This window comes from Fringilla coelebs (genome assembly GCF_963513975.1).
Source record: "Fringilla coelebs genome assembly, chromosome: 25".
In the NCBI taxonomy this organism is placed as follows: Eukaryota; Metazoa; Chordata; class Aves; order Passeriformes; family Fringillidae; genus Fringilla; species Fringilla coelebs.
In genome coordinates this window covers 2,773,691-2,796,624 of record NC_140051.1, presented here as the reverse complement: position 1 = coordinate 2,796,624, position 22,934 = coordinate 2,773,691, and the positions used below count along the sequence as shown (strand labels likewise).

The 22,934-nt window shown below is 50.8% G+C and overlaps 1 protein-coding gene across 1 annotated transcript in view; it reads right to left on the bottom strand.

Annotated features, from left to right (window-relative positions):
* Nucleotides 1–1,222: 1,222 nt before the first annotated feature.
* The window catches only part of GRIK4 (glutamate ionotropic receptor kainate type subunit 4), a gene marked incomplete at its 3' end in the record, with an annotated part of 128,136 nt that continues 106,424 nt past the window's right edge, over nucleotides 1,223–22,934 (bottom strand). Inside the window, exons 12-19 of the mRNA XM_084221488.1 lie at nucleotides 19,390–19,503; nucleotides 11,829–11,938; nucleotides 9,832–10,005; nucleotides 9,387–9,552; nucleotides 6,414–6,639; nucleotides 4,843–4,971; nucleotides 2,187–2,305; nucleotides 1,223–1,588 (exon numbers count right to left, since the gene is read on the bottom strand). Coding sequence (XP_084077614.1) covers nucleotides 1,223–1,588; nucleotides 2,187–2,305; nucleotides 4,843–4,971; nucleotides 6,414–6,639; nucleotides 9,387–9,552; nucleotides 9,832–10,005; nucleotides 11,829–11,938; nucleotides 19,390–19,503 — 1,404 coding nt within the window. The remainder of the gene's footprint in view (nucleotides 1,589–2,186; nucleotides 2,306–4,842; nucleotides 4,972–6,413; nucleotides 6,640–9,386; nucleotides 9,553–9,831; nucleotides 10,006–11,828; nucleotides 11,939–19,389; nucleotides 19,504–22,934) is intronic.

The following is a 22,934-nucleotide window of genomic DNA, read 5'->3' as shown; positions in this document are numbered from 1 at the left end:
CCCTCTCCATTGTCATCTCTTTCCTTTTACGACCAGAAATTGCATAGAATTTGTTTTTTCAATCAGAAAATTGAATTTGCCAGTGTAAACCCCACATCTGTACCAAGCAGAGGGCGAGCTGCTGCTGTCACTAGGGAAGTCACTACTTTCCTTACACAAGATCCCGGGCTAATGATTTTCTCAAATGCTGTGTGGCTGGAATTCACCCTGGAAGCTGAGGGTGCTCCGTGGGGTCACAGATTTGGGGAGCTCCTGAGCCTGGGGCAGAGCTCAGAGTCACTTCAGGAGCCTGCAGAGCACAGCCAGGGACACTTTGGGGGTCCCAACACCTCCTCCCTTGGCTGATGGGGATGGGCAGCCTCCCCCAGTGCTCCCCATTCACCTCCCTCAAAAGGCTCCCCCCCACCCCATCCCAAGAAGAGAAAGGAAAAGGAAAAAAAAGGAAAAGATAACCCCAGAATGAAACAAAAGACACAGAACCCCTGAAATTCCAGGCGTTTCAAGGCCTCGTTGAGTTCATTGTGTTTGTTGGCTGTTTTTTTGGCATTTTAATAGATATATTTATATATATCTATGTATAGATATATTTCTCTATATATGTAATTTCAACAACTCCTCAGATGGACTTCCAGCAAATGCTGCATCTCACAGGGAGCATGTCCTATCCCATCCTCCCCTTCCCCCCTTCCATCCACTTGCAACCCTCAGAAAAGGAAGAAGAATTCAGCACCTGGTGCCTTGGAGACTGGGTCCTGACATACCCAAATTAAAGAAAAAAACCCCAAAATAATGACTCCTCCCTTCCCACAGCCACAGCAAATAAAAATTCCCCCCCTGCCCTTGGAGAACATCCCCCAGTAAGTGATGGAGAGGCAGCGCCACCGTCCTTCCTCCTGACCTTGGAGGGGCGAGAAGTTCCAGGAACCCCCTCCTTGACCCCGGGTGGGCAATACCTGCTACACCAGCCACCCACCACGTCCCTCCATCCCAGAGACAACCTCTGGACACCCACCAGCCTGAGGACATCCCTCCTGCCCTGCCAGGCCTCAGCGGACACCGAAACCGCCGCCAGACCTCGGTGTCCTCGCCAAGGTCCGCCTCGCTCTGGAGAAGCCGGGTAACTGCTATTGATTTAAAAACGAGTTGACATTGTACAAGTCCGTGTTCTGTAAAATGGAACAGGACCCTCTTGTCCCCACCCCGACGCCCCCCGGGCCCGGCGCTACTCGGGCCCGCTGCTGTTGGTGGCCTTGTCCCACTCCAGGCTCTCCTCGCTGCGCGCCGGGGACCCCGCGGCCGGCCGCGCCCGCAGCCCCTGGAAGCGGCGGCACTCGGGGCACACGCGGATGTGGGTGCAGCCCCGGGCGACCAGGGCGGCCTCTTGTGCCAGTCTTTGTGCCAGGGGGTCTGGCTCGCCCCCGCTGCACAGCTTGCCGTTGCTGAGCGTGGTTGTGCTGCGGGCTCGGCGCTCCTCGGGCACAGCGGGGCGAGTCCGTACCACCGCCCCTCGCCTCCGACGGGGGTGGAAACTGTCCTTGCACAGGATGATGTTGCGCAGCTCCGTCACCATCTCTTGGCACACCGACACCTGCGGGGCACAACGGAGCTGTGCTGCTCACCTGAGCGAGCTCTGCGTCCCTCAGGGGCGCTGGGTCCTGGAGTGAGGAGGGCTTGGAGCCACCTGGGGTGGTGGGAGGTGTCCCTGACCGTGGCAGGGGGTGGAACTGGATGAGATTTAAGGTCCCTTCCAACCCAGGCTGTTTTAAGATTCCATGATGTGATTCTCACCCCAGATTTTTATGGACTCGGCGCTGCTGGTTTTCAACACCAATGCTCAGAATCTACACTTGGTTTAACCCAACTCCACCTCTCATCAGAGACCCCACTGTGTTCTTCATCCCCAGATCAGCACAGGATCCAAACCTGCTGCAGGCAGAAATCCCGTCCCCGGGAAAGGTACCTGGATGTTGTACACATCTTTGATCCCTTTGGAAGCCCTTGGAGCATCTCTACAGCCTCGCTCTGAGTAGGAGTGCATGAGAAGCTCATGGATTTTAGACCCTGTTCCTGGGTTTGAGCTGTCCTGCCTGGGACTGCTTCTCAGCCTGGGTGTATGACTTGCTCTAGGACACCCCACAGACAGCAATAAACACACCCTGCCCTCTCAGGACACTCCCAGGTCCTACCTCTGACTGTTCAGAGTGTCGAAGGCTCCACAAAAATTCCAGCATTGCCATAAAAATTGCTACGATTAAGCCACAGATGAGCACCACGAAGATTCCACCAATGTTCTCCATCCCCAAGCCTAAAATAAAGCAGGAGAGACACTCTGGAGAGGCGGACACATCATAAATCTCAGGTATCACTGCACAGAACCCCCAGGCTTTGCTGTTTTGTTGGCATTGTAGATGCCCAGCCAGGGACCAAAAGCACCGAGCCAGCAGTGTCCTATTAATAGCTCCCTGCATGACTCAGATGGCCCAAGTGAGTGACTTGCAATAACTGCAGGATCGAAGATGCCTGCTCAGAAATGATGATTTTGCAGATAAACAGCCAGAACGTTGAAGGGGAAGCACAAAGCAATTTGTGGACAAACTGAAAACAGGAGGGGAAAAACACAGGATCAAAGGGGCACATTAATCCCTGCAAATTATTCACCTAGCTCCAGTGACTTTGAACTTAAAAAGGAAGAGGAGCAAGGTTGTTAAAGGAGCAGAGATAAAGGAGACAGGGAAGGGCTTTAAAGGAAGCTGGCAGTAGGAAAAGCTCCTTTGATTGCATCACAAAGTGCTGCAGGAAAATGATTCCGTCTGCTCGGACTGCAGTGGGAAAGCAGAGGCTCCAAACAAGATCAGGATGCTGTGTCACTAGAGGGTGACAAAACGGGGTCCCTGCCATCCTAGGGCACCTGGCTGTGGGTTGGGTGTCTCTGCCCATCCCCCTGGCCCATGAGGAGGGAACTTCCATGGACAGCTCATCCCACCTGTCCTTCCATGGACAGCTCATCCCACCTCCCCTGCACAACTCGCTTCCTATGGGATGACCACCATGCCTACCCAGCCTGCATTCCAGAAAGCTCCACCAGCTGAAGGAAAATCCATCCCTTAAAAACCTGAGCTTTCCATGTGCTGAGGCCATCACTTCACTTGCCACCATGGCCCTGGTCCCCAAAACTGTGCTTCCATCTGTCTATGAGATAAGCCAACCTCAACATTTGCTGTCCTGGGATATGGTTCCTGTCTCCTGTGTTTGGTTTGGGTCCCTGATTGGATTGATTACTAAAAAACATGTGCTCTGCCCTGGCTTGGCTGTGTGAGGCCATTACTCAACAAGAACATCTATAAAAATCTTCCTCTCCCTCCTGTAGCATTAAATCAAAGTGTAAGAATAGTTGATTTATTGACTTGATCTCGGCGTGGCTTTTAGACATAAAACCTCACCAAAATCCTTGTAAATCGCTGACCTGTTTTGTTCTAAAACTTGGCAGGTCACATTTCTGCCTCCTCCTCCGTCATTCTTTTGGCACCACCCCCAGAGCAATGCAGGCACTCTGTAAATCAGAGACTTTTGCAGAGGTGCTTCCACAGCAATGGCAAGGCAGATAAAACAGCCCAGAATCACAATTCAGAGCCAAAGCTAAAGGCTATCCACTCCTCCCCACAGCTCACCAGTGTGAATTTAGGGTTTGTACCTCTCTCTCCATCCTCCTATCATTCTGTCTGGGTGCCAACTCAGACACCCAAGCTTACTGAGGTTATTTCCTTTCTCCATACAGCTACAGCCTTCCTCATCTCTCAAACTGAGCAAGTGAGCCATGGCATAGGGAACAAACCCACAGAAAAACTTGTCCAGGGTCACAGATTGTGCTGGGTAGTGCCAGACACAGCCCAGCTTCCCCCTTCCAAAGCCATCTCAAAACAGCCCCAGCCTAGATTCCCCCTTAGAGCTGCCTTTGGCACAATCCAGGAAGAAAAAAAACCCTTCCACCTTCAAAAGTAACTCATTTAATAGCAATAACCTGATGTCTTACACCTTCAGCCTGGAGATAAATAACTGGGGTTCTCTGTAGAGCAGCCCTGCCCAAAAGTGAGCGTCACCTCCCAGCCCCGTGGGGTGCCAGCAGGAACTGCACAGACCCACACACCTACACCTGCTGCAAGGTCAAAACCCCAAAAGAGCTTCCCCAGCCCTGGCTTGGCTCTTTTCTCCGCTCCCACAAAGGTCACAAGGCTGTGCTTTTAACTGGGGGGCCTGCTGGCCTCGCAGAAAACACTTGCTGAGGAAAGGGCTGCTGCCAAAACTAAAAAATGCAGCAACTGTGTTAAGCTGGCAACTGCTCTCATGCTGGGACATCAGCCTAATGTGGTGGCTTTTATGGCAATTTGCATAGCATTACCCAAAAGAATTTGCTCCTCAGTTTACAAATGCACTAATAAAGTCCTTGTGTCCCTTCCCCTGGCTGTTTAAAAGACGTTTTCACATGAAGCCATTAACCAGCGGGCCTGTGGTGGAAATCCATCTCCCTTCAAGGAACCCAGGATTTTGGTCTGATCCCTTCAGCCATCCATTTTCCCAGACATTCATTAGAAGCTAATTTACCCTCCATATGCCTCCAATATTTGTCATTTGGTTGTTCCCGCTATCTCTGCCCCAGGCAAAAACACACAGCGTGAGGCACGGCGGAGCTGTTTGGCTTTCTCCTTGAGTTGTGAAGGAAGGAATCTCAGGTCAGGAGAAGGGAAAAAGTGATTCCCAGGCAGAAAACCTGGCAGCTGAGTGTCCATCCTTGCACCTCTGGCCAGGATGTTTCAGTGCCTGCTCCCTTGGGAGGGCAGGGCTTACCTTTGGCTCTGTGGTCCTCCTCTTTGGGGCACTTCCCTCCTTCCCACCACTTGCGCTTCAGGATCTCCAGGCGGTTGTTCTCCTGCAGCTGGAGGATGGCCAGGTCGAACTCGTCGCGGAACACGGAGCCTGCAACGCAGAGAGGGACGTGGTAGGGCCCCACCTTCCTCCCCATCATCATCCTCGCCCCACCCCAGCGTGCCCAGCTAGCACAGCTCCCCTCTGGGTGGCCTGGAGGGGCTGTCAGTCCATGCAAGCCATGGAAGGCTGCAGCCACCCGCTGGGAATGTCACCTGGTGAATGTCACTTGCAGGAGGTGACCTTACCTGGCCACCAGGACCCACACAGGCCTCTGGAGCAGGTCCATGACAAGGGGAGCTTTGGCTTTTGAATGAGCAGTTCAGTATCCTGCTCCTGCAGACCACAGAGGTCCCTCTCTTGTCATTCCACCTCCAATTTCACCTTGTTCTAATGCTCCTTCCCTCAAACTGGTCACAGAAATCCTGAGTTGGAAGGAGCCCAAGGACCATGGAAGCCAAAATGTCCATGCTGGAGGAGCTCAGTCCTGTGCTGGGCACGGAGCTCTGCTGCAGTCCCAGTGTCTGCTACCAGAGATCCTTGCCTAGTACAAGAAATCCTTGTCTGCCACCAGAGATCCCGAGGAAGGGCCATGGGAAAGACTCTGCTTCTCCCAGTAACTCTGCACTATTGTCCCAGCCAGCAGCTTTCTGCTCCTCTTATCTGCTACTGTTTCACTGTTTAACAAGACAATGTCAGAACAAATTTAGCCCTGAAGGTAGGGATTTGTACTCACTTTGATCAGGTTGCTGTGACTTTACAAGCTTACCCATGTTCCCTAAACTAGAGTGGCTGTTTGTGTGACGGGGCCTTATGTAATCCACCTCAACTTTGTGTTGCTAAATGCCAGGGCTTAAAGGTCAGGACAAGGCTTCCAGGCTGTCCAAAAAAACAGCGGATCATCGTTTGGAATAACAACTAAACCCTTATTTAGTGGTGATGTTCTCTTGTGAGCTCATGCATTTGAAAGACAAAAGCCCTGCATTTGTTAAACCTGATGAAAGCCCCTGAATCTCCCAAGTCTCTGGCCTGCAGTCTCAAGAACCACCAGCTGTTAAGACATTCCTGCTAAAAACTACCAGAATTGCCACAGCGTTACTTTGACATCACTTCTGGGATTAAAACAAGGAGCACAAAACGATGCACAAACACTGGTTGGGGAAGGAAACAGCAAAGAGCAGGTATGCAGAAAACAAGCAGCAATTTTGAGACATCTTTCACATCAATCATCGAAAGAGCCGCGGTCGCGTCTCACATGGCTCTGGACCAGAGCAGGGTCTCACATCTGGCTCTGGACCAGAGCAGGGTCTTGCACATCTGGCTCTGGACCAGAGCAGGGTCTCGCACATCTGGCTCTGAGCATGGGCAACAGGTAAGAAACAAAAAGGACCCTGTGAGATGCAACGTTGGCTTTTAGAGCCGGCGCAGCCTTTGGAACGCTCCGGTCCTCTGCCGACAGCCGAGAAGGACTAGAATTGTTCTTCACTGCCTACCGACGGGCATGCCAATCCCGTAGCCCTTGGTGTCCAGAAGGCCCCCGACCTGCGTGAGGTTGCAATTGCGCTGCCGATAATACTCGTTCATGGTGGACTCCAGCAGGAAGGCGTAGTTGGAGTTCAGCACGCGCGCGATCCCTTCCTCCGTGCTCTTCACGAAGACGCTGGGCTGCTTGGAGTACATGTAATTCCACATCCGCTGGTACGTCTGGTAGCGGGAGTTCTGCGGGGGGAAGAGGCAGCCACGGCTCAGGGAGGAGATTTGGGGTAAATTAGATCCTGTCCTAGGTTATGATATTAAGATATATTCTATTGACCAGGAACTCCCAAAAAACTCACTTCCTTTTCAAACCAGGACACCCTTGTCAAGAGCTGCTGAAACCAGGAGGGGCATTGTTTTTTCCTTAGCTCCTCTTAATGGGGCCATCAATGCCTTGGCATGGCTCAGAGATAACTCCCTCCAGGAGCCATTTCTGTTTAATGGACACACTACATGACTCACAGAATGATAACAGCCCATTGTGAGATGCTCCGCCCAGGGGGGAGGAGCTAAACATCACCACCTGGATATAATCTGGGGTTTGGGACAGAACTCCCTCCAGGAGCCATTTCTGTTTAATGGACACACTACATGACTCAGGGAATGATAACAGCCCATTTAAGATGCTCTGCCCAGAAGGGAGGAGCCAAGCATCCCCACCTGGATATACTCTGGGGTTTGGGACAGAGCAGTCAGTCTTTCCACTGGATTCCCAGAGGAATGGCCTTCTTTTCCACTGGATCTTCAGAGGAAGACTACACACTTTCTACAGGATCACTGCTCCAACAGAAGCACATCTGCCACTGCAGGAGGGCTGCAGCCACCAATCCAACTGGACTGCTACCAACACCCTGACCCACAGGGTGTCAGGTTGTATTCTGACTCTGTCAGTGGTTTTTTCTTTTATGTTATTGCATGTATTTTGGTTTTCTTTTCCCTTTTACTAATAAATTGTATTTCTGACTTGGAGTGTCTCACTGGTTTTGCTTTCAAACCAGAACAGACCCCTAAAATTAAACCCCCGTATCAGGCGCTGCTGCAGAAAAGCCACAATGGAGAGAAGAATCAAATCAGATTTCAGATTCAGGAAGGATTTTGGTGCCTCATCTTTGTTTATCTCAAAGAGGCCCAAATGTGTTGAAAAATTTGAGGTCCAAATTTGTTGGAAAAGCTGGGTGTGAAATGCCCCAATTCCAATGGGGTCTGGCAAAACTCTTTGTGTAAATTCAATTTTAGAAAAAAAATCATAATTTCAGTGACCACATATCAAAACCACACAAAAATAACTGAAGAAACAGCTCCTGCTTGGTTGACTGAAACCTCTGGGTGCTCCCTGTAGAGCTCACACTGTACTGACCACCCCTCAAACACTGTCCCAAACAGTTCTTCAATGTCAGAGCCAGACTCCAGCACCCTGAGGAGGTCACTGAGGGCTGGGGGCAGCACAAAAGCTCTCTGGAGATCGTTGCTCACAAATTTAACTCAAAAAATAATCCAGATTTGGTTCACCCCCCTGTGAGGCAAGTTGAAGTGCTTGCTGAAAAGAACTGGGTTTTTTTATCATTGATAACAATCAACCAAAGCTCTACCACCCCAGATCCTCAGAGCTGGCTGGTGGCTGAACCACCTTGGTCTGATGAGAAGAAAGCTGAGAATGATGAATCTTTCTTGCCTGTGCTGAGCAGAGAGTGAAAGCTGCTTGCACAAAGACTGAATATAAACACACCCTGCTCTACAGGAAGATTTTCATACTGTCAAGGGCTCGTTTTCTGTGGCTGGTGAGCGATGCTGGAGAGCCTCAGGGAATCTGCTGCTGACCCAGTTCTTGTCCTCATCTGTCCGGCTCTGTCCTCTGGGTGCAGCCACTTGGGCAGGAGACAGATGAGCAGGGGGGGTTTGGTTCTATTTCACTGCATTTTTTAGACTTTAAACTGTGTGTCAGTGTCAGGGGAAGCACTGCCAGGACAAGGTGCCTCAGGAGGGGACAAATATTCCTTCATGCACCCAGGAAGGGAGGGGGGATGGAAGCAGTTATCATCACTACTTTAACCTCCCTCTCCTTACACCAGAGGCAAATGGATCCCAACACAGCTTAAAGCACCACAAATAGGACAAACCCCTCTTTTCCTGATTTCCTCTCTGATTCCCTCACTGCCAGGCAGTGCAGAGACAGTCAGAGGTTTAAACTTGAAAGCTTTCCTCAAGTGAGCTCCTCATATACAACCACGTCCCTCACTTAGGCCCTGCTCAGCTCATTTTAGATGTAAAGTTTGGCTTAAAAGTAGCTCTTTTCCATACCCCTGAAGAGCATCAAGTTGGGCTGAAAAGCTCAGGCTGACTCCAGAGATTTCCCAGCCTTCCAAATTCAGTTCAGACTCAGAGCGAGGGGAAAGAGTGAGAACAAGCTTTCTCTCCTTTTGGAATTTCAACAAGTAATAAATAAATAAATATTCCTCAAGCGGTTCTTTGTGCGTTCAGAGCTCTGCAAAAAAGATTCACTCATTTATTTCCCTTCTGAGCAGAGCAGGGAAGATAAAAATTAATTTGGGCTAAATGGCCCACATAACTTTGCATACACTTGACTTATTTCAGTGCCACTGACCTCACACAGGCTCCAGCACTTTGACTTCTGCGAGCCTGCCTGGGCTGTGCAAATGTTTCTTTGCTTATCCTACCTGAAAGACTCTCAAATAAAAACTAAAACCATGTGGAGACCCGTGAAAATTTGAATTCCTTGTCGAATTCCCTCTCTGTGTCCTCCACCATGCCTCTCCCACCATTCATCCTGTCAGGGATCTCTCCAGAGTTCCCCTTTGTGCCAGCAACTGGAGTGACACACGGGCACAGCAGGCTGAGGGGACACCCCAATCTGATTGAGGGGTGCCCTGTGCACCCCCTGCCCCCCCAGGCAGCCAAAGAAGGGGGTTTACTTGGAAGAAGGTCATGCTGGAGCCGCCGTGGATGGTGCCGTACTCGATGGTGGTCTGGTCAGCGAGGTCATCCACGGACTCGATGGGGACGTCCATCCTCTGCACGGTCAGGAACGCTGCCAGGTTGGCCGTGTAGGAGGAGATGATGATCAAGGTGAATGCCCACCTAAGGGGAGGGAAGGGAAGGGAAGGTGTGGTTTCCCTCAGGAAATCTGCTCTGCATCCCTCCCTTTACCTTGCAGAATCACAGAATCGCTGAGATTGCAAAATCCCTCCAAAACCATCAGTCCCCACCTTGTCACCCAGACACATCCAGTCATCCTTGAACACCTCCACCTGGGCTGCCCCTCCCAATGCCCCACAGCCCTTTCCATGGAGAAATCCCCCCTCCACATCCACCTCTGCCCAGAGAAACCTTCCTGAAAGGGAGGGCTGCCCTCCTTACCAGACTCCGCTGACGCAGCGCGTGGACAGAGCCTGGGGGGCGATGGTGGAGCCCTGCTGCATGAACCCCCCCACGGGGAACCACAGCGAGTTCCCCAGCGAGTACTGGTTCACCAGGAGGTTGCATCGACCTTGGGAGCAGGGGTGGGGGCTGTACCACTCATACGGGGTCAGCCTGAAAGGATAAGAAAAGGAGAGCTCGGGGAATGCGCTGGGAAATGGGACACTTTAAAAAAAACACAAAAGAGAGAAAAGCTGTGAAGCTCCAGCTCTCCTGGAGGCAGAGTTTTCTGAGGAGGAAAAGCTTTGCTGTCAGTTGATGCCCAGGGCTCAGAGCTGTGTGAAACGTTTGCTCTAAGACTCAGGAGCCAGAGGCTTTCTTGTAAAGATTTGCAAAAACTTTGAGAGGCTCTGCTCTGGGCAGCTCTGCGTGCATCCTGCAGCCCTGCACACACATCCACACCACAGCAGGAACTCCAGATGTGCAGGGACTTGATGGGAAATAGAAATCAAACATCTTTGGCTGTGCTCCCTGCCAGAGCACGAGCACTGATGGGAAGTTCAAAAGCAAAGTGTTTGAGCCCTGACTGCATTAAACCATCAAGAAAAACTCTGTTGATGCAAAGGGTCGTTCTGAGAAGGTCTGAGGTGGAGCTGGAAGCTGAGTGCTGGTGTTTCAAAGCATCCCATCCTTCAGGGACAGGACAGAGGTGGGAATGAGAAATGTCTGAGCCTGTCACTGCTGTGACTGCACCTCTCTCTCTCTCTCTTTTGCTGTTTCCAGTCCCCAGCTCCCTGGTTGCTAAGAAAGTCTGCTAATTGATGTGCTGCACTTCATCACACTGCTCTAGCTAAGAAAGCTGGGAGGGTCATTTTGGGGCTATTGCCAAAACAGCTGCAGGGCTGTGCCAGCTCACATCGTATTTAGCCACAATGAGGGGGTTCTGTTCATCCCTGCATCTCCTCTCTCACTGTGGTGCCAGGAGCACGAGGAGGAGGTTATTTCCTGCAGACCTTCCATGGTGGATCAAGCACTGGCAGCAAACCCCAGAGCTCTGGGAGAGTCTGCAGCTCACAGGGTCAAGAGCTCCTTCCTGCTGAGCAAGGCAGGGAGCAGCAGCCAAAGCTCCCTCTGCAGAGGGGAGCTGGGTAAAGGCACCTTTATGGAGGATCATATTTAAAACATGAGGAAGGGGCTAAAGAGGCACCAGCTGTGCATAATTCAATGGTTTCTCCAGACCTGCATTTCTGAGGCTGTAACAGCACTCGAAGAAGCCATTAAAGCCCTGTCAGGATGACAACCTCAGCCATGCTGAGGGAGCCAGTGACAGCACAGTCCCAATTTGTGTGACGAGAATTGGGCACTGAGGGGTCCCCAAAGAGCCAGGGAGCTCTGAGCAGTCCCTGGCACACAGTGCCAGGACACAGCCTCACTGGGCCTGTGACAGCCCCTCCACAGGGCTGTGGGCAGGGCAGGGAGAGCAGCCCTGGACACCCTGGGGCTCCACAGGGGCCGTGCTGAGGTGAGGTGAGCACCCAGAGAGGGGTTCTGAGACTGATGGAAATTGGTCCCAGGGGAATGAGAGCAGCTGAGCCAGGCTCTGCACTCAGCTGCTCAAAGGCACCCATGAACTTCCCTGTCCTGCACAAACTGGGCAGCCAGACATCACTGGTGGAATTTGTGTTCACGCCCCAGAATGGATTTGCAGGTTCCTAACAGCCTCCACCCTCCCTGCTGGGGACAAAATGGGGAAAAAAATCATCTGAGGGAGCATTTAAACAGCACCAAGACCTTCTCCAGAACCTTCTCCCACCACCTCTGGGCACCACTGTGGCCAAACACATCCTGAACCAGGGCACGGTGACAAACCTCAGTCCCTGCTGGCACAGGGCTGGGGGGCAGAGGATGTCCCCGTGTCCCCCCGGGAGTCCCCTGTGCCCGGGTCTGCAGTGACACTAGGTGGCACCGCGAGGAAGGGAAAGGCACCGCGACATTACCGAGCCACCAGGAAGAGGACGCAGCTGACAGCCAGGTAGGCGAGCAGCATGAAGAGCCAGACGCCCGGAGAAAAAGGGTCCAGGAAGGAGAAGTAGCCGGGTCTGCGGCCCTGGGAAAGGAAAAAACAAAGGAGGAGTTGGAGCTGGGTGGGTTTGGAGAGGTGGAAATAGTTCTGGAAGGGCGAGAGGGAAATTACCTGTGCTGGTGGCACTGCTGGAGGGAAATGGATAAAGGGGGGAAAGGGATAAGGGGGAATAAAAAGGGGAAAAAAAGGAGAAGGGGATAAATGGGAGAAGAGGGCAGATGGGAGAAAGGAAATAAATGGGAAAGGGGGAGAAATGGGGCAAAGGGGATAAATGGGAGAAGGGGGATAAACAGGGGAAGGGAAATAATTGGGAGAAAGGAATAAAAAGGAGAAGGGGGATAAATGGGAGAAAGGAAATAAATGGGGAAAAGAAGGATAAGTGGGGAAAAGAAGGGTAAGTGGGAGAAAGGGGAATAAAAAAGAGAATGGGGATAAATGGGAGAAGGAGGTAAATGGGAGAAAGGAAATAAATTGGAGAAAGAGGGGAAATGGGGCAAAGAGGATAAACGGGAGAAGGGAGATAAATGGGAGAAAGTGGAATAAAAAGGAGAAGGGGGATAAATGGGAGAAAGGGATGAATGGAAGAAAGGGAATAAATGGGGCAAAAAGGATAAAAGGGAGAAGGGAAATAAATGGGAGAAAGCAGAATAAAATTGGGGAGGGCAGTAAACGGGAGGAGGGGGATAAATGGGAGAAAGAGGAATAAAAAGGAGAAGGGGAATAAAGGGGGAAAAAAAAGAAGGGGAATAAATGGGGGAAAGGGGGATAAACAGGAGAAGGGGGATAAACCAAGCTTTGGAACAGCAAACAAGTGACAGCAACCCCACAAATGACCGAGTCCTGCAGCATCACCCCACTGGATTCATCCCCTAAATCTGTTTTGCTCCCCTTTTTGGCTCCTCCAGGCAAAGAAAGATATGAATTGAGAGGAAGATGAGGCAATCACAGCATTCTGTCCCTTCCTGGCAGGATTTGCTGCACCCCCAGCCATGAGGGGGATCCCCCCATCCTTGTCCTCCTCACATTTAACTGGGTAGAAAGGGCTGCACCTGAGCTCACAAGCAAGGAAATACATTTGTGAAGCAAAAGGGGAAAAAAATGTTTTTAAAACTTCTCTCTCTGGCCTTGCAAAGTTTCTTCTTTTACAGAAACCCCAATAAAATTATTACTTTTATCTCAGGGAACAGGATATTTTTATCTCCAGGATGCGTCAGAATTTCCTGTTTTTTTCCTCAGCAAACCACCTTTCCTTAAAAAAATTAAAGCTTCACTGCTAGAAAAAGCAGGTTGATCTTCTCCCAGAGCATTTTAAACTTTCACAAGGATGCTGCCACCACCAGAAAATTGTCAAACGTCACCAAATTTGTGCAAAAGCAGGAGAATAATTTTTTTGGAGAAGTTTCTCAAAGTCAAACACCTCCCATTTTAGGTGGATTTCTCCTGTCAGCACCAGCTCTGTGGATGTAGCTCCTCTGAAGGGAAAGAACAGCTCAAGCACATCCAAGGGACATGACCCCACAGCTCACAGAAACCTCTATCTTCTGTCCCAAACCACAAATTCAGTCCTGGCATCCCTAAAACAGCTCCACAGCTTCCCCAAGCACCTGTAACTGGGAAGCTTCCCACAAGGCAAAGCTTTGAAAAGGTTTTTTTGGTTTTTTTTTTTTCCTCTCCCAGACTTAGACCAGCATTTTAAATTCCACTTCCATCCAAACCCCGCTGTTTTACTACTCAATGTTATGCAAAACCTGAATTTCACAAGGTCTCAGCAGTTCTCCTGGAGACTTGAGCTGTTGCTAGAAAAGGCAACAGTTGTTGCACAAAAATCTTCCTCTGCTAAAAATATCCAGGAGCCTGTGAAATCCTCAGCTCCAGTCACCATCTGGGAACCTGTAACGTGTCAGGAACCTTCCCTGAGTGCAGGAAAAACCCAGAGCTACAACAACCTGTCCCTGGATCCTTCAGGATGAGATTTTGGGATCTGCACTGTCCCTGCACGTGGTGGGGGTTTGGAACTGAAGGGTCTTGGAGGTCCCTTCCAAGCCAAACCATTCTGGGATGAGCATTTTTAGAGAATCTGGCTTGGTGAGGCTTGGAGCAAATGGATGAGTTGAGGAACAGTGGTTCAGCATCCATTCTCAGATTAACTTTAAATCAATTCCCAAGGAAAATTCAGGTTCTCAGATTAACTTTCAGTCAGTTCAGGTCCTCAGATTAATTTTCAGTCAATTCCCAAGGAAAACTCCAGGTTCTCCTGGGTTTAATTCCAGAGTTTCTCTTCAAGGCAATGTCTCTCTTCTGTTCCAGGTTATCTCCTGTTCACAGGTGAGGTACAAGACACCACATTCTTTGTGTCCTTTCCCAATTTTTTGGTCGGTTGCTGCTGTGTTCTGGTTTTCAGAGCCACAGAATCTGCAGGAATCTGCATCCCATTTCCAGGAGAAGCCTTTGCTCACCGTGCTGGAGCTCCTCTCCCTCACCCAGGGCACCTCCCAGCCCTGCAGGTGCCACGGGGTGTTCCCTGTGTCCTTCCCACTGATCCCATCCTGAGGATCCTCACCTGTTGTACCTCACCTGTGGATAGGAGATAACCTGGAGCAGAAGAGAGACATTGCCTTGAAGAGAATTAAACCCAGGAGAGCCTGGACTTTTCCTTGGGAATTGACTGAAAATTAAAGAACCTGCCCACCTGCCAAAGGGTGGCACTGCCAGAACTCTCCCCTTTGCTGAGCCAAACTTGTCTCAAACTCCCATAAATCCTCTTTTATCTGCATCCCCCATTGTTTTACCTTCTCCCCGAAGCTCAGGAGAGGCCAGATCTCCCCCAAATTCCCTCTGGCTCTCCTGGGTGCCCCTCAAACCCTGGCTCCCCTCTTCCTCAGCAGCTCAGGCAGCTCAGTAACTCTTTATTCCTCCTCAAGGATGAAATGAGGCCCTGGGGAGGCAGCAAGGTGTGAAGGGCACAGGAGCTGCAGCTCCTGGAGCTCATCATTCCAGGCAGGGCAGGGAATGACCCTGCCTGGCACCCCAGAGCTGGCAGGGAGCTCCCAGGCCCTGGCAGAGCCTTGGCTGAGCCTCCCCCTGCGAGATGCTCCCGTGACAAAGTTCCTTTCTGCAATTAAAGCCTTGATGTCTTCTTTATATTTCTGGGGCAGTTTGTCAATAAATTACTCTCATTAAGGAAATTGCGTTGGAAGCTTTAAATCTCCAGCTTGGCAGTGAATCTCTCCTGTGACTTTACAGTTGTAGTAGTTCTGGTTCTTTTCAGCTCCAGTCATTTCCAGGCTGCTGGGACATATTCTTTTCATTCACAGTTGTGGGTAAGAATAAAGATATTCTGTTCCCACGGAGGGCACAAACTCTCTCTTATCTGTCTGTTTTGAAGATGGGAATGACAATATCTGGAGTCTGTCAGATATTTTTAGGCAGTCCCAATAGAGCTTTGTTAATTGGAAGAGCTATTTTTCCTGGAATAGATATGTTCAAAATGTCCAATAATTGATGAAGGCCTCCTGCAAATCCTCAGATGGATGTGGGAGAGATTAATTTACCCTCCCTCCTAAGTTGTTCTTGGAAATCTTAATTTTTTCAGCCAGTGAGCAGAAGTTTGCTGGGGAGATATTGGTGACTGGAGACATTTGGAGAAGGGGGACATTTGGGAAGGAGAGGGCAGCCCTGGATTTGTTGTTTTGTTGTTTTCAGCACTCCCTGCCCTGCACACGCAGAGTCTGGAGGAACCCCAGTCAGCCCCATCCATGCCATTTCTCACAAGCGTTTCCCCTAAGAAAGGAGGGCAGAGAACTCTCTCCTGCCTCTGGAAGTCAGAGGGAAAGCAAAAAACTCAGCCTGGAGAGACAGAAATGTTGATGTGTGCTTGGCCCAGCCACAGGGCACCAGACCAGGGCACATCCCAGGATAACCACCCTGCTCCAGGGACACATCCCAGGATAACCCCACCTGCTCCAGGGGCACATCCAGATCCCTCCTTTCCCTCTGGGGTCACCAAAAGCCCTGCACAGGCTGCTCTGAATCTTGAATCTCATCTGGAGCCACCACCTGGTCCACAATGACCAAATGCATTCCTGGGGGCAGCAGCTGCCCCCACACTGCTCTGGTGGGGAGGGATCCTTGCTGCAGAGCTCTCAGGAGGGGGCTCAGCTCCTCTCAGCCCCTCTCAAGCCTCCTCTGGCTGGAATGAAGGAGTTTTTCCATCCATCCACCCATCCATCCACCCACCCATCCATCCACCCACCCATCCATCCACCCACCCACCCATCCACCCATCCATCCATCCATCCACCCACCCATCCATCCATCCATCCATCCATCCATCCATCCATCCATCCATCCATCCATCCATCCATCCATCCATCCATCCATCCATCCATCCATCCCTCCCATCTTGTGTCCTCTGCAGCAATCAAGTCAAAACTCTTTGAGCCTCAGCTCACTTGGCCTAAGCTCAGCTGTAGCTGTGCACTCTCCCAGCCTCCATTTCCTCATTTTGAAGGCAAGGACTTTCAGGGCTGAGCATCCAGAATCCTCTCTAGTCCCCCATTCCCTGTCACACAGGCAGGATGTGAGCAAAATGGGTAAATCCTGATTTATCCCTCCCTGGGCAGCTGATTCCAGCCCCCTGCAAAAGCCAGGGGCTGCTCAGGGCTCCCCATCCACCTCCTGCCATCCCCACATCCCCCTGGCTGGGCAGAATGGGCACCTAATAAAACCAACCAAGCCTTTTCTCTCTCAGGAAGCTTGTTAGAGCTCCTGTGTCAGAAATCCAGCCTTGATTGTATCACAAGCAGTGAAATTGAGAAAAATGACAGCCCTGGTTAAAGCTGCCATATTTGGTTATGTGTGATAAGAGGCACAGGCTCTGTGGTGCCTGGGTTGGCGGCGTGGGGAGGAGAAAGGGGTGAGAAATCACTTGCCACTGGAGCTACATGGAAATGAAAATAAAATGTCATCACATCTGAAGGAGCCCAGGGTGTGGAGAGAACTCCTCAGCGAGGAAAAGGCTCCTTTGTGGTTATTTATTAGGCTCCATCTCATCCCAGCCATGATTAGCAGACGTCAGCTGCAATTTTTGACATTGCAGAGGTGGTTTTTGGGGTGGGGACGAGAAGGCTGTGGGGCTGCTCTGCAAACCACCTCCTTAAAGGAAAACCAGAAGTGTCTGGTTACCAGTTTGAGAGGTTCAATTGTCACACAGCTCCCAGGCACCCTCCTCAAGCCGAGCAGGAAGGTCTGGAGGATGAGGTGCCAAGGCTTGGAGAGGGAAGGGAGAGCTCTGAGCTTGCCTGTCCTGGGGAGGGCACGAGCCTGGCTGTCCCCCACCCCTCCTCATGTCCCCAGTGGGGTGACCCCACCTGGGAGATGCCTTTGCAGCCCTGTCTGAGTCCCTGGGCAGCTCAGATCCCACCCAGATCCTTCATGGAGCAGCTGAAGCCCTGCTGAGAGCAGGGGGAGAATTCCCAAACCCCTCTGGAGTCTGGGATTGTCAATCCTGCTCTGTTTGGTGGCAGTCCTCCTCGAGGAGCAGGGCTGGGCTGTGCTCCCCTGGTGGCAGCAGATGCTCCCTGACCTGAGGAACCTCCACCCCAAAGAGAAGTGTCAGAAATCCTGCAGAGGCAGCAGCAAGTGAACAGACCCTGAGCTGCCTTTCCCCTGGAGGGAGGAGTGCTGCTCAGGGAATTGCTGGAGATTCTGCTGCAGGACATCCCCAGGATGGTTTGGGTTGGAAGGGATCTTAAAGATCAAACAGGGACAATTTTCACTATCCCAGGTTGCTCAGAGCCCCATCCAGCCTGGCCTTGGATGTTTACAGGGATGGGGCAGCCACAGCTTCTCTGGGAAATCCATTCCAGGGCCTCCCCACCCTGCCAGGGAAAAATTCTTTCCTAATATAACACCGTATTTAATCACCAAATCTGATTTTGATCCTAAGAGACACTGGCAGGAAAAGGTCCTGGCTCCACAAGGCTGATGTGAAAACCCAGCTGAGGTGGGGAAAGGACAATTCCATCAATTCCATTTGACTTCCAGGAACAGGAAGAGTCAATCTTTATTTCTTTTTTTTTTTTTTTTTTAATTTTTTCTTTGTGATCAGTTAAATCATCGATCCTAAATTCTGCATGTACCAGAGGAAGCAGAATTTTAACTAGATTTTAATTACTTGTTTGCTCTTGGCAGGAGCCACTCAGCACAGAGACAGAATTTGTTTCTGCTCATCCCCAAGGCTGCATCCTCAGCAGCCTCCTGGGTGGAGAGGGGGCTGGGACAGGCAGCCTGAGTGGTTTTGTCCTTTTTGCTCCTATTGTCGGGCTGACAGAAACCAAGGCACTGCCACTCATGTCACAAACCCAGATTGGGGCTGAAAAAGGATCTTGCCTGCTGGGACACCTGGAATTTGGGGGAGATCTGGCCTGTCCTGAGCTTCAGAGAGAAGGCAAAACAATGGAGGATGCAAATAAAAGAGGATTGTGGCAGTTTAAGACAAGTTTGGCAAAGCAAACACACAACACCACGTACATGCTTGCACACATGGATCCCTTGGGGATACTCCCAGCTGTTTTGAAACAGAAAAAAAATTTGCCCCAGTCCTGGGAGTGTCCAAGGCCAGGCTGGACAGGGCTTGGAGCACCCTGGGATGGGGAAGGTGTCCCTGCCCATGGCAGGGGTGGCATGGGATGAACTGTGAACAAACCACTGCAGGATCCTGTGATGCTACAACTGTGCTGAGAACACCCCCTGAGATGAAGGAGCTTTCCTGGGGCTGCTGCTCTTTGGGGTGAACAAAGGAGGAGGCTGAGAGCAGAGAGGGAGAGCCTGGGGCTGTGAGCTCAGTCTGGCACCCTGCCTGTCCCAGCAGGGACATTTCCCCTGGGCTTAGCAGGGCAGAGGCTGATCTGCCTCTGGAGCATTTCCAGGAGGTGACAGCAAAGAAAGCAGCTCAGGATCCCTTCCTGATGGGATTCTCAGGTGGGAGAGCAAAGCTGAGCTCAGGAATGGCCCCAACACCAGCACCCAGAGATATCCCAGCTCAGCCTCCCAGCCAGTTTTACCACTAAATCCAACTGGAAGGTGACTCCAAGCCAAGTTTCTGCAATTCCAGCCACACTTCTGCACCTCTCCAGCCAAGCCTGCCCTCAGCACACCCCACCCAGTGGCCTTAAAGCCACTTAAAGCCACTTTAAAACCATCCTGCAGCCCCCACCATGCCAAAAAACCCATCATGTGCCCTGGGAGGAGTGGGCAGAGAAGCCAAAGGGCTGGGGGTTGAATAGGAATGGAATTCACCAATCCTGACATGCAGCAGAGAGACAGAGAAAAGCAGGAAATAAAGGTCGAGCACATTTGCGTTTAAATAAGAAACCCAAATATTTTTTATGAGTCGTTCATTATTCTCCCCTAACCAGGCAGGTTTGCATGCAAATAATGGAGGGACATAAATGGCTCTGAAATCAGGCTCTTACCATGTGAACTCTGTAGAGAATGCTAATTCCCAGAGTCATGAAGGGCTTGGAGAAATCAATCACCTTCTCCCGCTCCGCCGTGATCGTCAGCCCCGCCACGGCCAGATCAGCTTTCTGGGGAGGAGGCACAGGGAGAAGGTCAGAATCCCGGGAAAGCAGCAAACCTGGGGCCACACAGGACCCCCAGTCCTGCAGGGGGGATGTCCCACCTTTCTGGGGCAGCAGGAGCTCCCCACCTCTGCCTGGCTGGGTTTCACACAGCCCTGCTCAAACTCACCCCAGAGTTTAGCCCACCCTGTGCTCTGCAGCAGTCTCCCCATTTTCCCCTCCAATTCCCCTTTTTTCCCTTCCTTTCACCACTTTACCTTTCCTTTCTCCATTCTTCCCTCCCTTTCCCCATTTTTCCTTCCCTTTCCCTATTTTCCCATCCCTTTCTCCATTTTCCCTCCTTTTCCCCATTTTTCTCTCCCTTTCCCCACTTTACTTTTTCTTTCTCCATTTTTCCTTCCCTTTCCCCATTTTCCCCTCCCCTTCCCCATTTTCCCCTCCCTTTCTCCATTTTTCCCTCCCTTTCTCCATTTTCCCATCCCTTTCCCCATTTTCCCCTCCTTTTTCCTATTTTTCCATCCCTTTCCCCATTTTTCCTTCCCTTTCCCCATTTTTCCCATCCCTTTCTCCATTTTCCCTTCCCTTTCTGGCTGGAGCAGCTCCTTCCCCCAAGTGCTCACAGCCCAATTGCCATTTTTATTCATTTAATGCATTAAAACCCGGAGCAATAAACCAATAAATATGATATTAATCCATAGAAAATACAAACTCCCCCCTCCCTGTTGAACACAGCTGTCCCTTCTGGTACAAGCAAGCACCACAGGAAGGGGACAAAGCAGCATCCTCCCCCCTGAGCCATGGAGTTCACAAACCTGCCCAACCCAGACCTCCAGAACTGCAGATCAGTCTCCAAATTAAAAAAACATAAAATAAAATTCAGAGGACTGGCATTAAAGTTTGCAGATTGACCTGCAAAGCAAATGAGATTAGGGGGGAGAAAAAAAAATAAAAATAACTTCTTCTCATGTTAATATCCTTGTAATATAGATAAGGGATTTGAATTTTAAATATTATTTTTATTACTTTAGCTCTTTTAATGTCTGTAATTGCTTTCTGTAAAAATGAAACCTCCACTCCCTTATCCATTTGTTTCTCTGCTTTGCAGGAAGATGATTATGCATGTGGAAAAAGAGATGATGGGGCAGAAAGAAAAGCTCTTTGCACTTTTTGTCCCTAAATTTGACAAGGTCTGTGCAGATGGCAAGGCACCACCAGGCCTGATGGAAGTCCTGGGAAAGGCTGCAAGAGGGAAGAGCAGAGAGGGAAAAGAAAGGGAAGCAGGAAAGGGAAAAGAAAGGGAACCAGGAGAGGGAAAAGAAAGAGAATCAGGAGAGGGAGAAGAAAGGGAACCAGGAGAGGGAAAAGAAAGAACCAGGAGAGGGAAAAGAAAGGGAACCAGGAGAGGGAAAAGAAAGGGAACCAGGAGAAGGAAAAGAAAAGGAACCAGGAGAGGGAAAAGAAAAGGAACCAGGAGAGGGAAAAGAAAGGGCAGGTGACCCACGAGCACAGGATGGGGTCCCAGAGAAGGTGACACCTCCCAGGCCATGCAGAGCTGCTTGGACATGCTCAGTGGAGGATTCTGGAATTGTTTCCAAGCAGCTCTTACAGATTGCTGAGAGCTTCAGGCTGCAATGAATTAGGAGCTGAGGAGAATTTCTGCAGAGCCAGACATTTACCCACAGGCTTTTTAAAAGGCACCAGTAATCCCAACGTGGTGTGTGAGCAGTTGAGCTCTGTGTAAACACCAGCAGATCACTAAAACAGGATCAGTTCATCTCTGGAACGTGGCATGTGGAGAATTTCATCCATGAGGAAAGCCTAAAGCTTCCTAAACCCCTCTTGTCTCTACTTAAAAGGTTTGTGGGTGCCATTGTCCCATTTCCTAAACCACTTTAAAGGTTTGTGGGTGCCATTGTCACATTTCCTAAACCACTTTAAAGGTTTGTGGGTGCCATTGTCCCATTTCCTAAACCACTTTAAAGGTTTGTGGGTGCCATTGTCACATTTCCTAAACCACTTTAAAGGTTTGTGGGTACCAGTCACATTTCCTAAACCCCTCCTGTCTCTACTTAAAAGGTTTGTAGGTGCCCTTGGCCCGGGCAGAGCCCTCCCAGCAAAGTCCCTGCTGAAGGTGCAGCTTAGTCTGACAGTGGAATTCTCCTCCAAGTTGTCCAAATTAAACCCAGTCCCACCAGCAAAGCCACAGACTAAAGCAAAGGGTAAGAATGCCATGGCAAACGGGGTTCATCCAAAGCTTGCAGGAAATTTTCTTTCCTATCCAGGTGTAAATATAAAGGTGCTGTTGAAGGAGCAGCAGCATCCCCAGGTTTGCCCAGCTTTGGGGTTCTCTGGGCAGAAACAACATCTTGGTGTTGCTGAATCCTCAGCAGCATCCTGAACTGCTCTTCCCCACACAAAATCCAGTGCAAATCCATCCCCTCCCTCTGTCCACAGAGCAGAGACAGGGCACAGCCTTCCCCAGCACTCAGACTGTGCCCAGCTCCCTTCTCTCATCTCCAGGGGGTTCTGCCATTCCATCAGAGCCCTTTCCCTCTGCTCATTCCCTGCTAACTTTTCAGGACTTTCTGCAGCAGAGCTCCAGCTCCTCATCATTCCCTCTCTCTTCTCTCTGCAGGCTCAGTCATGCAAGTTAAGAGCTGATCTCTGATAGCAGGAAACTTTGATCTGGGAATGGTATGCAAAGAATTCTCTGCCTGAATTTCATCCATTTCATGCTTTCAACTCTGCTTCCTGACAAAACTTCTTGTGGTTCACTGAGCTCGGTGGAGCTACAGAGGAGTTCTGCAAACCTGAGTTCTCTCTGGCCTCCCCACCTGAGCACAGGTAGGTGTTGGGATTTTTTGGGCTAAGGGATGCACTGGGGGAGAAAAAATGGATTTTGCTTTGTGCCCTTGCGCTCTGTGGGACTCTGGGGAGAGGGAAAAACAGGAGGCAAAGGATGGAGGGGAAGAGGGGTTGGTTTTCATCCTGCCAGCACAGTTGCAGCTATAAATGCTGGCATGAAATAGGCTTAGAAAAAGACCCAGAGCTTTTAGGGAGTGGAGACAGCCACTTCTCTCGACAACACACCGCCCAGGCAGGGCCAGAGCCTCGCTAGGTGAGAGGAAACCCAGGTGGGCTGGCGTGCCAGACAAAAGCTGCCACCAGCACCGCCCTACCTGGCATTCCCGTGGGCTCTGCAAAGGACATCAAACACGGGGGCTGAGCCGGGCTCCCGAGGAGGAACAACAATTAAGCATCCTTCAGGAGCAAATTGCAGGGACTGCCAGTCCAGAGGCGGCATCCGCCCCCTCGCCGCGGGCTCTGACAGGGCTCAGCTCGGAGCTAATGGTGATGAATGGGCCCTGACGTCAGCCCAGCCCGGAGAGGAGCTCAGAGAAGCCTCCCACGGCATGGGATGGCAGAAAGCAGCTGGG